At 36.9% G+C, this 17,678-nt stretch overlaps 1 protein-coding gene across 1 annotated transcript; it reads left to right on the top strand.

Moving 5' to 3' along the window:
- Window positions 1-14,507: 14,507 nt before the first annotated feature.
- On the top strand, window positions 14,508-14,909 carry LOC143606673 (uncharacterized). Its single transcript, XM_077082361.1, has one exon. It carries the CDS (start codon window positions 14,508-14,510, stop codon window positions 14,907-14,909), a length of 402 nt encoding a protein of 133 aa, XP_076938476.1.
- The last annotated feature ends 2,769 nt before the right edge of the window (window positions 14,910-17,678 follow it).

The raw sequence follows: 17,678 nt of genomic DNA on the forward strand, positions 1-17,678 counted from the left end.
TAAATTATTTGATGGGTTATCAACCTTGACAGTGTCAGTTCTTGGGAATTGGGTATGACCTTATACCTTACTAGTATTAATCGTGGTAATTTATGAATCATCGATCGAGGTGTATGTGTTGCATATGTTTGCTTGAGGGCAAGCAGAAGATAAGTGTGGAGATGTGATGGTTGGGCAAAAGTCGTGTATATTATTATATTATTTGTTTAATTTTAGTTTAAATATTATGTGAACTTTGGTACTTCAAGCGTGTTTATGTGTTTCAGGATACTTGACGTTAAGGACCCTTATCGGGATGAATTACGGGCTTGAAACGAAGATATAGAAGACTCATGATGATTGGCACGCTTTCCTACGCAAAATAAATGAAGAAATAAAGAAAATTATGTCAGACACCCTTAGCGCGGCGCTAAGGGGTCCTGATGGTGATGTCAGCGTATCTCTAAGATCATCAGAATTTTGAGACTTTAGCGTGGCACTAAAGTCTCACCCTTAGGATGTTAGCGCCACGCTAACATCCTCCTGACGGGAAAAATTACCCTAACTTTGATATAATTAGTTTTTCAGCCCCCATTCGAGATATCCTTCACTCCTTCAACCAAGTACAAGCCCTAGGACGATTTTCCACCATATCGAAGCCTCTAGTTCATTCGTTCATCAGATTCTTTCATCCTCTCATCAGATAAGTGAATCCTTCGTGATGCCGATGTCAGGCTAAAACCATTGTATTCACTTTAGGCTAGGGTTTTGTGTAAACTAACTTTGATCAGATTCTATGTTTTGAATGAGTATGAACTTGATTGATTGTTTTTAATCTTGTTTTACATTACGAATTGATTGTTTAAACAGTTTATGATTTTTATTATCAAACTATGCATCACTTTTCTGGTTGTGTTCATCATATGTAGGGTTAGCTCTTATGTCACTTAACCATTAATCGTTAGTCATTGCTTAAAATTGGTTTTTATATTTTAAACTGGTAATTGGGTAAACTGGGGTTCAGTTGTGTCAACAATTCGGTTATGATATCGTTTGTCATTATAACCCAACTGTTAGGTTTAGTAATTACTGCGCATTTAATCTTATGAATCTACGATTAGTCGGTCATCGCATTACCTGAACCTGAAGTGAATCATTTTCTCATTATTGTTTACAAACTTTTCTAAGTAACCGTGTGTTTTTATTAATCATCTTTTATAAACCGCTTGACATCGTTGTCCACTTAGTTAATTAATTAATAATCATGAACTTTACTTGCACTTTCCACTGATTCCCTGTGGAGACGACCTTACTTACCCGTACTAGTTATAGGTATTTAAGCATCATAAATACTTGTTTTTGGTTAGAGAACGACATCTATATCATGAATCTGATTAATAAGTTTGTCCTCGAGCTAACGGGCCAATCCAATGGCTTGGTGAAGTACTTGGGGACTAAGTATAGTAAGTTCTTGTTGAATATATTTCTGAAGACCGGAGATGAAACAGTCAAGGATAACTTCCATTGTTAAACCAACTATGCAATTGCATAGTCGTTCGAACTTGGTAACTTATGCCATGACCATAGTAGTCTGGCGAAGTTTCAACAAGGCGGCTCGGTGATTTTCATAGGAAGAGGGTCTGAAATGTAGTTCAAGTTGGCATTTAAATGCTTCCCAAGAGGTGTGAAGATGATTGTTTGAGATGTATTTATACCAACTTAGGGCGTCTCTCGAGACAATACATGCAACCATTGTTAGGCGATTAGCCAGGGGAATATTGTAAAACGTGAAGTATTGGTCGGCCTGAAAGAGCCAATCCAAGGGATTGGTTGTAACTTCTTACTTTTGATAGTAATAAAATAAAAAGAATTACACTTATTTAATAGTGTGTTATTATTTAGCTAAGTTAAATAAAAATAATAGGGTGTGGGCTTGGTCAATAAAGATGGAATAAGGGATGGTGATGTGCCTTAGGTCCATGGGCTTAAGGGTATTTAAACCCCCTTAAATCTCCCTAAAAACCTAAAACCCTAAAACACTCATTTCTATCAACCTTGCCTACTTACAAACTAAAAAAACACACACAAACATTTCTATCCATTACGGATCAAATCCGAATCCAAACCAAGAAGGGTTTGTGTTAAATCTTTGTTATACAAGCAAGAAACAAGTCTAGGAGCATGTGTTGAGCCAAACCCACAGCTCGATGTGAACCAAAAAGGTACGTTTAAGCTTAAAGATTATGTTTTTAAAGTCGGGTTGACTTAAGATTTGATACGAAGGCAAATCGGACATTTTTATGCATTTTTTTATGAAATAAAAATGTCAACTTGATGTTAAAATATGGACTTATTTAACACGTTAGTTAAGATCCAACTAAACCAGGTTTTGAAATCGATAAGGGTTCAAATTTTATGCAAAAACGAGTTAGATCTTGATGTATTAATAATAATAAAAGTAATATAAGTAATAATAATAGCGTTCGTGGCCGTGGAGCCACGGTGATAACCATAAATATAGTAATAATAATAATAAAATCGTTGTAGTCGCAACAGTGTAAGGAAAATGAGAAAAGGGAACATTCTATTAAAGGGTCCATTCGATTAAAAAGGTCCACTCGATTAAAGGGGACTATTTGATTAAAAGGACCCATTCGATTAAAAGGGTTCATTTGATTACAAGGGTTCATTCGATTAGAGGGTTCGACTCGATTAAAGCTGAACCATTCGATTTGATTAAAGCTGAACCATTCGATTCGATTAGAACTGAACCATTTGATTCAATTAAGAACATGCCATTCGATTTGATTAAAGAACATGCCATTCGATTCGAACAGGCTATTCGATTTGATAGGGTCATTCGATTCGATTAGAAAAGCTCATTCGATTCTAATAGAACAAGGCCCGTTCGTTTCGATTGAGGATCCTTTCGATTTGATTACATGACCTTGGACCCCAGCCAGGGGCTCTGACCCTTGAACCCTACCAGGGGCTGCTGCCCCTAGACCCCGCTGCCAGGGGCGCTTCTCTCAAACCCCCGTAGCTAGGGGTTACAATAACTTAGAATTATGATATAGTAGAAATAGTTAATTGATACTTGTAATTATTATATAGTTAGCTGTGCACATCTAAAGATGGGTATTACTATAAACTCAGAATGAAACAGGACCCAGGTGAGTTTCTAGCCCCGTTTCCTTGTTATGTTTTCGGGGCTGTGTGCATACTCAATGTGATTAGTTAACACACTTACCTTAAGTGGTAAGTGCATCATATGTGGATGTGTATGAATGATATATGTATGAGGTTAAGAGTATTCATGAAAGTATATATATTGAAATTTATGTGTAAAGAAATGTATGTATGGTTGTATGGGATAAAAGGGACCAGACCCTAATAATATCTGAAATAGAAGGGACCAGACCCTAATAATATCCGAGACAGAAAGGACCAGACCCTACTAATACCTAAGATGGTAAAGATAGTTATGCATGTAGTATGAAAGTACGAGATTATAAAAGTATGAACGTATGAAAGAATGAAAGTATGTATGTGCATATGTATGTATGGAAGAAAGGTAACATGCTAAGTATGCAATATGTATCTTTCGGATACGTATATATGTAAGTATGTGAATGTATTGTGTGTTGCATTATTAACTAGAACTCACTCAGCGTAGCTGACTTTTAATATGCATGCAGGTGAATAGGTTAAGGCAGCTCGCTTGAATAAGGACACATGGAGTTAGACTGAAGATACTGGAATCTTAAGAAGAATGTTATATTGTTATATTTGACCATGTTTTAATTTTGAAAGACAAGTTTGAAAGATGTTAAGACAAGATTTCAAATGATATGTAATATATATGGTTGAAATTTATATTCCGCGAGAATTTTTAATTAACTTTGATATTTAAAACCGTGTTTAAGAGTAAATCCAACATCCAATGTAGGGAAGCAGGACCGAGGCCTTACATTGGTGCCCTCAAAGGTTGGAAGAAAAAGCTTAGGTGTTTGAGGCTGGAAATTGGTGTTTTGTAGTGAAGGTTTGGCATCGGTTTTGGTAAGCCAAGTGAGAATTAAGATGGTTTGCTCAGTTTAGGCCTAGAGTTGGACGGTGAGGGTTTCAAAACAGAGTTTGTTTTCCTGGGTGGCGGCGGTGAGAGCCTCGCCAAGGGCGGCGACGGTCTGTTCGATGGTTGGATCATGAAAGGGAAGCATCAAGCAAGTCGATTGAAGCACCAATTGGTAAGACCTATTCGAGACGGTCGATCTCCAAGAGAACAAAAGAGAGAAGAACAAGAATGTTGGACAACTAATCTGATAATTTTATTCCAAAACAAGAGTATTTAAAGAAAAACAAAACTTGAGCACAAAGAACAATCTTCTAAACATATAGGAAATCCATAACACAAATTAAGGAAAGTAATTAATTATAATTTTCTCATAGAATCCTCTAGGATTGCTGCATTATTCTTTCTTGTAACAGGCTAGTACACAAAAGGTCGTATAGGTATTTGATTGTAGTTTTGCACCAGCTAGCCCGTCTCCGGTTTCTCTTGGACCTGATCAACCACACCTGATGGGATGGGTATTCCCAGATCCAATGTATCATTATATCTTGTATTAAATAAGCATAATGCATATACGATCATTAACCTGAAGTTTATGGATCATGATTACCTAATGGCATGACCGGTTAGACCACACCGAGTCAATGATGTGAAATATATCGAAAAACTAGAAGATTCTTCATGATAACTAACCATGCAATGTAAGCTCACAAGAAAAGTTAACTATTTACCAACATAAGTAGGGTGTGAGTTACGAAAAATTCTGGAAGTGGCAAAGGATATTTTTCCTAAAATGATACCATTTAGTGTTTTAACTCAATGCATCGTCTAAATGGTTATCAAATTCATAACTTGAAGTTTGTGAGAATTATGGCTTAGCTAATGAGATAGCAAGCACATTATTTCAGATTATGATAGTTGCTTTGTTAATAAGGATAACATAATCATCATTGGAAAAAGTGTTGGACTTCAGGGAGATTGTGTTCTTACACGAATTGTTTTGTTGAAGATGATTATTCAATGTCTATAGTTGGTTGTGAAGTCAATGATCACGAGAGCAAAGGTTCATATTTATATTTGAGTACATATGATTTTACATGTCTTAAAACTAATTCACATCAAGCCAACATTTCCTCTGATTAAAATTGGTTATTGGTCAGAAACTAACTATTTCTCATCAAAGGTTTTTTAGTTGTGCGATATATATATTGAAAGTAATCCACGACAATGAGCAAAAATGAGACCCAAAGTAGGTTGGGGGATATATATGCAGTATGAATCGATGATTAAATACTTTAAGAGATATGTTTACGGGTCACTTGTTTTCACTTTAAGTGAACTAAAATTCCCAACATTAGGGAGAGACTAAAAGTAGTTGGAAAATTGAGATATAATGAATTATTATTGATCCTCAAACTAAATGATGTGAACCAAATATTCACATGATAATCCAACTACTTATTCTCCGATTAATCTTAGTGTCCCATAAGGACAATCAAATATTGGTAATGAGTCTAAGACATGTCTAAAACGTGATAGACTAGTCGATTCCAAATGTAAAAATTCTTCGAGAATTGGAGCAAGTAATGAATATGGTTAAGTTTAGGTACAATCAAAAGGTCTTTTGAAAGACATTAGACATGATGGTTCTTGAATAACCTCAGGTACCTAAACACAAAGAGCTCTCAATAAATTATATTATATCATGTCTACAAAGATATATGGAATCAAAATAAAGTTGACGTCGCTATATTTATATATATATATATATAATTAGTATTTGAATGATGATGATGATAATCATGATTTAAGATCTGCCTACGAATGAAAATATAATAACGATTGGGCAAAGTGGAAAGATGCAAAGAGGGCAGAGTTTAATTCTCTAAACAACGAAAAGTTATTCGAACCAGTAATCCAAACAACTGAAGTTGTAAAATGTGTTAGATACAATCGGATCTTTTACAAGGCAAGATTAGTGGCACAAAGATTTTGCAAAGACCCATGATTGATTATGAGGAGATGAATTCTCCAATGGTGAAATCAATGACTTTTCGATACATAAATAGTCTTGTAATACAAAGAGAGAATTGACATGAGTCTAATAAATATTGTGATTCAATTAATACTGAAAGTTTACAAGAAAGTTTCTGAAGGATTTGATTTATCAAATCATGTAAAGTAAGTTCTCGAGAACACCATGATACTTGTGTATAGAGTCATATTTGAACGGTTACGATTATTAAATATGTTGAACACGAATGGAAATTTTGAAGAGTTTCCTATGATAGTTGAATATATGAAAGTTAATTGATGCATCTCAATGATGTAATTCTTGTGCATCAATAAGCATACACATAGAAATAATGTACATGGTGAGTACAATACCTTAATAAACAAAGAAATGGTACAATATGGATTTTTGTTATGAGATACAAAAAGTTGATGAGTTAAATGAGCAAGTTTATGCATAAAAAAATCCTGGAAAAGTGAGTGCACATGCATAATTTGTCAAGATGGAAAGCAATCCATGATGGATTGAAAAATGCAGGTAGTTATGCTTATTACGTATGGACTAGAATAGTTGGATTACACTTGGTACAAATCAAAAAATATTTTGATAAACGAGGGAGATAAGTTGGATGTAATTAGCTATAATTTAATCAAAATTGCACTCTTAAAAGTTCACTATATCATAGTTTATAGTGATGATGTATACATCATCGAGAGAAACTGTCAACCTTTTAGAGGAATAATTTTTGAAATACCTTGACATAGTGTAACTATTGCTCGACGTGTTGTTCGAGTATATATGAGATTATATGTATATCAATCCATCAAAGTGCATTTAGAATATGATGAAACATTTTAACATGGACAAATTTCATCATTTGATTCTTGTAATTGTTTCCATTAGCACCCAAGTCAAAAACACATTAAGACATATTAGGTCGGTTGCTACATAACCTAGTTTTTTATGTCGTTAAATTGGTAGTTTAGATACATCAAACTTTTAAATAGATTATATTTGTATTCTAACTACTACTCGACTAGATAGATTTAAATAAACACTAGGGTTGCAACATAAATCAACTCAAGAAATAAATAGATTACCTAGATTTACGGATTCAAGATTTATGAAAGATATTAAATAAGCAAACTTACCAGACTGATAAACAATATTGTGGGCCGTAGGACGATTAGGGATAAGAGGAGAAGCTTAGTAGACGCGATCCAACTCCAAAAGCAAGTCATGCTGATAACACATTTTGAAACTGCGAATCCATGGTGATTCTATACACTTAATCTAATTTGTGCTAATGACGAAGTTTGACCAAGTTTGACCAAGAAAGTCATGCTGATAACACATTTTGAAACCTATCTTACTCTCAATTGTGTTCTTCCTTCCAAATTTGTGCTAATGACGAAGTTTGACCAAGAAAGTCAAGTCGTTCAACTTATTCATTCTTCTTTGTAATTCCATCCTCGGTAATTATTGTATATGTTGTACAACATATCATGTGATCGTCACCATGTTGTCACCCTATGTTGACAACTGTGTTTGTGTTTCACTTCCGTTTGTCGACTCGTCTAATGTTCAGTTATTAAAGTTTTAAAAACTAACTTTTACAAAATTAACAAGCAAGACTTTTTTCTTAGTTTTTACAACTAAAAAGCAAGACTAAATTTTTCCAACATGTCACTTCATCTTAACATTTCAAACATGTTAGACATAAACCCGACTCAAAACCGAGTTCATGTCCGACCAAAAACGAACCACTTGCTAAACTTGTTTTCTTAAATAATAATCGTTTTGGAAAACGAATCAAACTCATTAAATTTAACTAATAAATATTATAACCTATATTTTTCCTAAAACTAAAATAAATTGACTAAAAAATCAAGTAACTAACTTGTTTTTCTCTTAACTTATAAATATATAATAAAACTATATTTTTAACAAACTTTTCATTTAAAAATTTGTATACCGAACATGTCAGCCATATATAACCTAACATGTGAGTTTCTCACACTCACTTTATTACTCTTTTACATATTTTGGGGTTAGCGTATATAAAAACTACAATTCATACATGGATTTGTGTGTTAATTACTTGATTGATGTTTTATGCCTCATTGAACAATTATTAGTTTGGGTTATTTATTTATTTATTGTTGTTGCCTCATAGCCGCAGTAGCCTCAATAAGTGTGATCGTACGCTCCTCTTACTATATAAACTTAGTGTCAAATAGAAAAGGGCCTCATTTGTTATTTTTTACATAAATCATCTATGCTTGAACTATCATACTTGTCTCATAGAATTGTATGGATTTTGCCACATATTATGCTATATCAAACTTATGGGAAATTCACTAACTATTAGTAGTTGACCTTATATGCTACATGTACAATAGTTTGATGCATTTACCAAGATCGAAGATATTAGATTGCCTTTAGGTTACTTTAATAAAATGATGTAATAGTTAGTTTGCTTTTTTATGATGTTATTTCCACTTCGATCTTGTGTATTTGAGATTTTATATAAAAATGAAAATATTGCCGCTTTGTTATGAGTAATCACGAGTTTTGGTATATAATAATGTTGAAAATGAAAATTCCTTACGATAAACATGAATAACTGCAACTAGCATAACAATAATAAATAAACGGCCATTTCCCTCATCCCAAACGGATCGAGTTACTCCAGCGGCGTATGTCACACCCCAACTGTTGGTTCACAGCTCATGAGGTACTATTATACAATTTAAATATGTAATATCTAATTTATTTATTAAATTCAAAATTCAGTCAAGTACACCATGTTCAAACAATTTACAAAACAAACCCAAAATAACCAAATATTTCAAGGAAAATAAATTAAACCCAATTGTCTTTTATTGAATTAACTTAAAGTATCTCTAAGTGATTCTTCACCCTAGCTTCAAACCAGATGGTAATCTGCATATGTGTACAAAATAATATAGCTTATTAGCATGAGGTTGAGTGAGAAAATCACCAGTTTTGATATAATAATAAAATGTGAATAAATTGGCAAAACTGATGTGACACCTCGCATTTTCAGGTTAAGTTAACACATGCTCCACAATCCTAGACGTTCATGCATAACATTTCACTAGTCAGTAACGAGTCACACACATACGAGTCCATCCATACGAGTTGGTGATAAATGTCAAACCCGAAAGCGGTTACATTTATCAGATTATATATGTGTGTTACTTGATAAATTTCTTTACATGTGTATACTTGGTCATTTTAATAATAATAATAATAATAACAATAATAATAATAATAATAATAATAATAATAATAATAACATGTGAAGATAATGTTCTTATCCCATACACGTTATTTAAAAATAAAATTTCTTAAAAACCTAGATCACATAAATATTTACTGCCGTTTCAAAGCAAAACCCTAGAGCTCTTTCTCTTGTGTCGTCTTGGAAGCTTTGGGGTGCGTAGGAGGTGTTAGGGTTCGTGTATTATAGAAGTAATCGCGAGTTGTACTGGTCAGGCTTGTTCGCGGAATCTCTTCTGCATACTTAAGGTGATTTCATACTTTTCATACATGTTTTCGGGAAGAAAACCAAACCACTTTGATACATGTTTTCGGGGTGAAAACACATACTTGTTTTTATACTGGTTTTCTGGAGGTAAACGCAGTGACATACTACGGATTTTTCTTATTTATATCACAAGTTTATACTAGATGCTTTTATATCACTAAAAGTCCTTACATTACTTTGAACCGATAGGATGGGATCGCGAGGTTATATTAAGTAGTACTACTGGGTTTGACAAACCCCACTCGGGCTAGTCGCGCTAGCACGAGTGTGATGTCGTAAAACGAGTGTTTTATTTACCTAACTATTATACGCCAGTGTCGGTGATAGACCTAGTAAGAAGGCATACATACAGTCAGCTTCGGTTCAACCGTCTAGTAGCTTGTAAATAGGCTAGCTACCCTAATAAAAATTTGAAATGTGAAAAATCTACTTATACATATTATACTTGTTTTTTTTTTTTTTGTAATTCTAACTCATGAACTCACTAACCATGTGTTGTCACTTGAGTATTGATACTTGCCCAGTTCGCTAGGTAGTGCTAAGGAGCACGTAGCATGTCGCTTGGAGTTTTTATTAATTGCATGAACTTCATTTCATTTTTCTTTAAGACTTATGGGTTGTGCATGTTTGGGCACGCATTACTTGTTTTAAAACTGTTTATCCTTTACGCTACCGCAAGACTTTGTACTATTTGTTTTTTTTAAACTTGTGCTTTGACGAGAGGTTGACCGTGTTTTAAATATTTTATGTGTGTTGGTTTGGTATGACGAATGGTTGAGATCCTGGTGTGTCACGCACCTCGCGGTAAAAGCCCTCTAGTGGAAATTTGAGGATGTGAATAGATTGGTATCAGAGCCATTGGTTATAATGAACTAGGTCATTTTCGAGGAACCAGACTATAACCGTTTTCAAGGCGTAAAAAAACTTTCCTTTCCAAACATGATAACCCATCTATAGATTTCATCTATGCTTGCATTGCATAAATTCATACATAGCATTCACACACACCTTAATGCCTTATGTTTAAGGCATGTCAACATCCCCCTCTCGGCCATCCCCTAGTGGTTAGACCCCTACCTCTTCTACTACCTCGAGGCCTATGAAGAAACGACAGTTAGCACCGGTGAATGACACTAAGATCTACGACACGTCAACCCACGTCCGTGTGCTTCGAAATATCGATAATTAGGAGTGGTACCCGAATTTAATCGCAGGACTACATGCATCTGGAACGTGTTCCCCCTCCTACTACCTTGAACCCCACCTTCACAAATTCACCTCTACCATATTTACGTTGTTCTATCGAACAGGCTTTTACGGCTTTTGTGGTAAGAATTGATCGTGAGTTTCGTCATATGCGAGAGACAACCGGCGAAATCACCTGCATAATTGAAAGGGAGGTCGCTGCTAGGCGTCAAATTGAAAAGCTCACTAAGGACTTGGATAAATCAAAGCAACTTCAAAACTAAATGGTGAACTTGGTGTATGAGTAGCAAAATCAATTAGCTACTCTAACAGCTCGTGTGGAGGCGGCCGAAGCTAGAGAAGAGGCGGCTGAGGCAGTAGCTGCTGCGGCAGTTGTACCGCCAGCTCCGGATATCGTTGAAGATGAGGAGGGACCTTTCGAGGTTGAGGAAGAAAAGGAAGAGGAGCAGTCTAATGTTTCTTCTGCTGAGAGTTCAAGTTAATGTCTTTTCATTTTGTTTCTTTCATTTTTTATGAACTAATATGAGCGTGTTGAGCTCATACAACTTTTGGATTTCGAACCTTTTTATGATTTTACTTTAAATATTTTGTGATCAGAATGACAACTTATTTATTTAGGATTATTGTCGTTCAAATTTTGTGATGTTGTTCTGATTTGCTCATTTACTAAATGTATGCTTATATGGCAAATATATCTTGGATATTTTTCTCATTTTGGTATATTGTGGATGAAGGGATGTCATGGCGGGAAGAGCTGGTCGCGGTGGCATTCATATGACACTGGCACAACTCTCTGCATTGATTAACGATCGGGTGAATGAAGCCCTGGCGGCTTATCTGACTGCTCATCCAGGAGGTGAATATTTATGTTGCAAATCTAGCTAGCCCTCTTAGAAAACTTTCTTTATGAGTTGTGTAACCAAATCTAACCATTCTCTTGCCGATTCAGGTGAACAACTGGTTGTCCCCAGGTGTATTGTAAGCCTCAAATGTTCAATGGAGCTACTGGCGCTGTAAGCCTTCTTCGTTGGTTTGAAAAGCTCGAGTAGGCTTTCTCCATTTGTAACTGTCCTCAAGAAAATTGGGTCAAATTCGTCTGTGGCACACTGAAAGATGCGGCTCTAACGTGGTGGAACTCCCAGACTCCTTCTAATGACTTTAAGGAGTTGGTGCGAAAAGAATACCATCCCTGGGATGAAATTCAGAAACTAGAAACTGAATACTGGAACCTTAAAATGGTGGGATCGGCTATCGAGACTTATACTAGTCGCTCTCATGAGTTCGCGACTTTTTGCCCGAACATGGCCACTCTTGCATACAAATGAGTGGAAAGCTACATCCATGGCCTGGCTCCACATATTCAAGGAATGGTAACTTCATTAAATCCCGGAACAATTCAGCAGGCCATTCGACTAGCACACAAACTTACTGAGCAAGCCGTGCAACACGGGACACTACCCAAGAAAGGTGCACATGCTTCTACCATTGTGGATAAAAAATACAAGTGGGATAGCACTCAAAACAAAAATTCCAACATCCACCAGTCTCAGCAACAACAACCAAGAAAGTTTGACAACCATCGCTCATTCAACCAACAAACCACAGAGAACTAGAGTTCATATCGTTGAAAACTACCGAAGTGCAACAAATGTAATATCTAGCATCATGGAGCTGGTAGAAATAGTTTCAGCGTTGTGGCAAGTTGGGGAATGTGGCGAAGGAGTGTAGGTCTCAACTGCAGGGCAAACAACTAGAGCAACCATAACTGAGGGGAACCGCAAAAGGGTGTTTCAAGTGTGTAATCAAAGGTCATATTAGGAAATATTTCCCTCAACTCAACCAAGGCAACAGTAACAACAGTGGAGGCAACAGTAGCTGGAATAACGGAAATGGTGGTGTTGCTAAAGGAAGGGCCTATGTAATTGGGTCAGGCGAGGGTTATAATGATTCAAATGTTGTTACAGGTAAATTTTATTTGAATGACTGTTTTACTTATCTCATTTTTGATACCGAGGCTGACTAGAGTTATGTCTCCTCAAGTTTAGCAAGCTACTCAATTTAACTCCAACTCCCTTAAAATCCAAACACGACATAGAACTCGCAGATGGAAAGCTAATCAAAATCTCTCACATCCTAAAAGGGTGTAAACTCAACCTCTCTGGTCATACGTTCGATATTGATCTCATGCCAGTTCCACTCGGCAACTTTGATGTCGTGGTTGGAATGTATTGGTTGTCCAGAAACTGAGTCAATATCCTTTGCCAAGAGAAAATCATTCGCATTCCTCTCCCTAGCGGGGAAACTCTATCAATCTACGACAAAAAGAGTGATACCGTCATAGGCATCATATCTTGTATATAAGCCCAGAAATACCTGCAAAAGGGTTATCCCGCCATATTGGCTCTTTTCACCAATAAGAAAACCGAGCAAAAGAAAATCGAGGATATTCCAATCGTTTGCGACTTCACTGATGTTTTCCCCGAAGACTTGTCTGATCTTCCCCCGCCTAGGCGGTTGAATTTCACATTGACTTAACTCCCGGAGAGGCACCCATTGCTCGAGCCCCGTATCGACTAGCACCAAACGAACTGCAAGAACTGTCCGTTCAGCTCCAAGATCTTCTGGATAAGGGTTTTATCCGACCTAGCATATTTCCATGGGGAGCCCCGGTCTTATTCGTCAAGAAGAAGGATGGATCTTTTCGGATGTGTATCGACTACCGGGAACTTAATAAGGTAACGATAAAGAATTGTTATCCACTTCCTCGTATCGGCAACTTGTTTGATCAATTGCAAGGGTCTTTTTTCTATTCTAAAAACGATCTATGGTCGGGCTATCACCAATTGAGAGTTCGGGATGAAGATTTTTCAAAGACCACCTTCAGAACTCGGTACGGCCATTACGTGTTTCTAGTCATGTCATACGGATTAACTAATGCTCCTGCGATTTTCATGGACCTCATGAACCGAGTCTGCAAACCGTACCTTGACAAATTTGTCGTCGTCTTCATAGAAGATATCCTCATCTATTCCAAAAATAAGGAGGAGCATGAGGAACACTTGCACCTCATTCTGGATCTCTATGCCAAATTCTCCAAGTGCGACTTTTGGATTCGTGAATTCGACTTCCTCGGACATGTAGTCAACGAGGCTGGAACACATGTCGATCAGGCTAAAGTCGAAGATATTAAAAATTGGGCAACCCCAAAAACCTCCCACCGAAGTCTGAAAATTTCTTGGTCTAGCTGGTTACTATCGTAGATTCATTGAGGGATTCTCAAAAATCGCTCAGCCTCTTGCGACTCTGACCCAAAAAGGAATATCTTACAAATGGAGCGATCCTCAAGAGTCCTCCTTTCAACTTCTAAAAACCATACTTTGTAGTGCGCCCATTTTATCATTAACAGATTGAGTGGATGGTTTGTAGTGTATTGCGATGCTACGTTCCAAGGTTTTGGTTGTGTACTTATGCAACGAGACAAGGTGATCACGTACGCTTCTCGTCAGCTCAAAATTCATGAGAAAAATTGTACGACCCATGATCCGGAGTTGGGTGCGGTAATCTTAGATTTGAAAATTTGGAGACATTACTTGTAAGGCACCAAATGCACTGTATACACCACTCACAAGAGTCTCCAGTACATCCTAGAGCAAAAAGAGTTAAACATGCGACAACGTTGTTGGGTTGAACTTCTAAATGATTACGAGTGCGCAATAAATTATCACCCGGCTAAAGCAACCGTTGTAGATGATGCTCTTAGTCGAAAGGAAACCAAACCCAGGCGTGTTCGAGCCTTACAACTAATTGTCCATTCTGTTCTACCCAATCAAATCCGTTCCGCCCAACTCCAAGCCTTAATAGAAGTGAATAAGAAATTCGAAACTTTCAACGGTGCCGATAAAAACCTGGAATTAAAATCTGATGGCCTTCGTCACTTCATGGACCGAGTGTGGGTCTCACTTTACGGGGACTTAAGGGAACTCGTGATGGACGAAGCACACCGGTCCATATATTCAGTTCACCTGGGGTCTGAAAAAATGTATCATGATCTAAAGACGTTGTACTAGTGGCCGAACATAAAGGCTGAAATTGCAAATCATGTTAGGAAATGCCTTACTTGCTCTAAAGTTAAGGCCGAATACCAAAAACCTTCGGGCCTACTCGTACAACTAGAAATACTATCCTGGAAGTGGGAACAAATCTCCATGGATTTCGTATCTAAACTTCCCAAATCACCCAGTGGGTGCGATACTACTTGGGTGATTGTTGATCGTTTGACTAAATCCGCGTTGTTTCTGCAATCAAAGAATCAGACAAGATGGAGAAGCATGCTCGAATTTATAAAAAAGAAGTGGTGTCTCGTCACGGAGTACTAATTTCATTAATTTCAGATCGTGACGCTCGTTTAACTTCTCGTTTTTGGGAATCCTTGCACGAATCTTGGGATCGAGGTTGAATATGAGTACAGCATACCACTCGCAAACCGATGGCCAGAGTGAGCGTACAATTCAAACGCCGGAGGACATGTTACGTGCACGCGTTATCGATTTTGGCAGTAACTGGAAACTCACCTTCCTCCGGTAGAATTTTCTTACAACAGCTATCATACCAGCATAAAAGCAGCACCTTACGAAGCGTTGTATGGGCATAAATGTTGATCACCCATCTGTTGGTCGGAAGTGGGTGAAATCCAGCTTAACGGATTTGAACTGGTGCACGAGTCTACGTAAAAGATCGTGCAAATCCGAAAACGAATGGCGGCAGCTCATGATTGCCAAAAGAGTTACGCAGATAACCGTCGTAAGCCTTTGGAATTCTGAGAGGGTGATAAGGTCCTTCTAAAAGTTTCACCCTGGAAGGGTGTAATCTTTTTCGGCAAACGAGGCATATTAAATCCGCGTTACGTCGGACCATTTGAAATTTTGGAGAAATCTGTCCGGTAGCCTACCATCTAGACTTAACAGATGAATATAGTGGTGTTCACAATGTCTTTCATGTGTAAAATCTAAAGAAGTGTGTATCCGACTATTTAATCATTATTCCCTTAGACGAAATTCAAGTCGACGATCAGCTCCGATTTGTTGAGGAGCCGGTCGAAATCATGGATCAAGGTGTTAAAAATCTCAGGAATTCAAAGGTGCCTATTGTGAAAGTCCGTTTGAACTTAAGGCGTGGAACGGAGTTCACATGGGAATGGAAGGACCAAATGAAACAAAAATATGCTCATTTATTTCCATTACTTGAACCAAGACCCCATGAACCAGTTGAACTTCAGGGTAAAATTCCTTCAACGAGGGGATGATGTGACACCTCGCGTTTTCAGGTTAATTTCGTTAACACATGCTCCACAATCTAAGACGTTCATGCATTATATTTCACGAGTCGTTAACGAGTCACACACACACGAGTCCAACCGTACGAGTTGGTGATAAATGTCGAACCCGAAAGCGGTTACATTATAAAAGATTATGTGTGTGTTACTTGATAAATTGCTTTACATGTGTATAATTGGTTATTTTAATAATAATAATAATAATAAAATTTCCTAAAAACCTAGATCACATAAATATTCACTGCCGTTTCAAAGAAAAACCCTAGAGCTCTTTCTCTTGGGTCGTCTTGGGAGCTTTGGGGTGCATTGGAGGTTCTAGGGTTCGTTTATTATAAAGTAGTAGCGAGTTGTATTGGTTGGGGGGGGCACTTTCTTTCGTTAAGCTTGTTCGCGGAATCTCTTCTGCATACTTAAGGCTAGTTCATACTTTTCATTCATGTTTTCGGGAAGAAAACCAAACCATTTTAATACATTATTTTTTGTAGAAAACACCAACTATCTTTCTTTTACATGTTTTCAGGGAGAAACACATACTTGTTTTTATACTGGTTTTCTGGAGGAAAACGCAGTAGCATACTATGGATTTTTGTAATTTCTTATTTATATCACAAGTTTATATTAGATGCTTTTATATCACTGAAAGTCCTTACATTACTTTGAACCGATTGGATGGGATCACGGGGTTATATTGAGTAGTACTACTGGGTTTGACAAACCACCCTTGGGCTAGTCGCGCTAGCACGGCTGTGATGTCATAAAACGAGTGTTTTATTTACATAAATATTATACGCCAGTGTCGGTGTTAGACCTGGTAAGAAGGCATACATACGGTCAGCTTCGGTTCAACCGTCTAGTAGCTTGTAAATGGGCTAGCTACCCTGATAAAAATTTGAAATGTGAAAAATCAACTTATACATATTATACTTGTTTTTTTTGTAATTATAGCTTATGAACTCACCAACCATGTGTTGAAACTTGAGTATTGATACTTGCCCAGGTCGCTAGGTAGTGCTAGGGAGCACGTAGCATGCTCTTTGGAGTTTTTATTAATTGCATGAACTTTATTTCATTTTTCTTTAAGGCTTATGGGTTGTGCATGTTTGGGCACGCATTACTTGTTTTAAAACTAATTATCCTTTACGCTTCCACAAGACTTTGTACTATTTGTTTTTTTTAACTCGTGATTTGACCAGAGTTAGACCGTGTTTTAAATATTTTTATGTGTGTTGGTTTGGTATGACGAATGGTTAAGATCCTGGTGTGTCACATGCCTCGCGGTAAAACCCCGCTAGTGGAAATTTGAGGGTGTGACAACTGATATTGTGAGCATAAATCAGTTAAACCATGAGCAAATATTTGGTTTCAGTTGATCATTGCATATCGATTCAGGCTCTGGCTACTATGACAGGCGTATGATCATACAATAACGTGATTATGATGGACCTCTATGAATACGATAAAATAAAATACCTAAACAAATAGAAATTAGTCATTTAATCGATCA

This window comes from Bidens hawaiensis, unplaced genomic scaffold (genome assembly GCF_021521415.1).
Source record: "Bidens hawaiensis isolate Kalapana, Puna unplaced genomic scaffold, B.hawaiensis_p1.1 tig00076489_1, whole genome shotgun sequence".
NCBI classification, from domain to species: Eukaryota; Viridiplantae; Streptophyta; class Magnoliopsida; order Asterales; family Asteraceae; genus Bidens; species Bidens hawaiensis.

Excerpts from the sequence above, each read along its gene's own strand:
- LOC143606673 (XM_077082361.1), top strand. The coding sequence starts at position 14,508 with ATGCGACAACGTTGTTGGGTTGAACTTCTAAATGATTACGAGTGCGCA.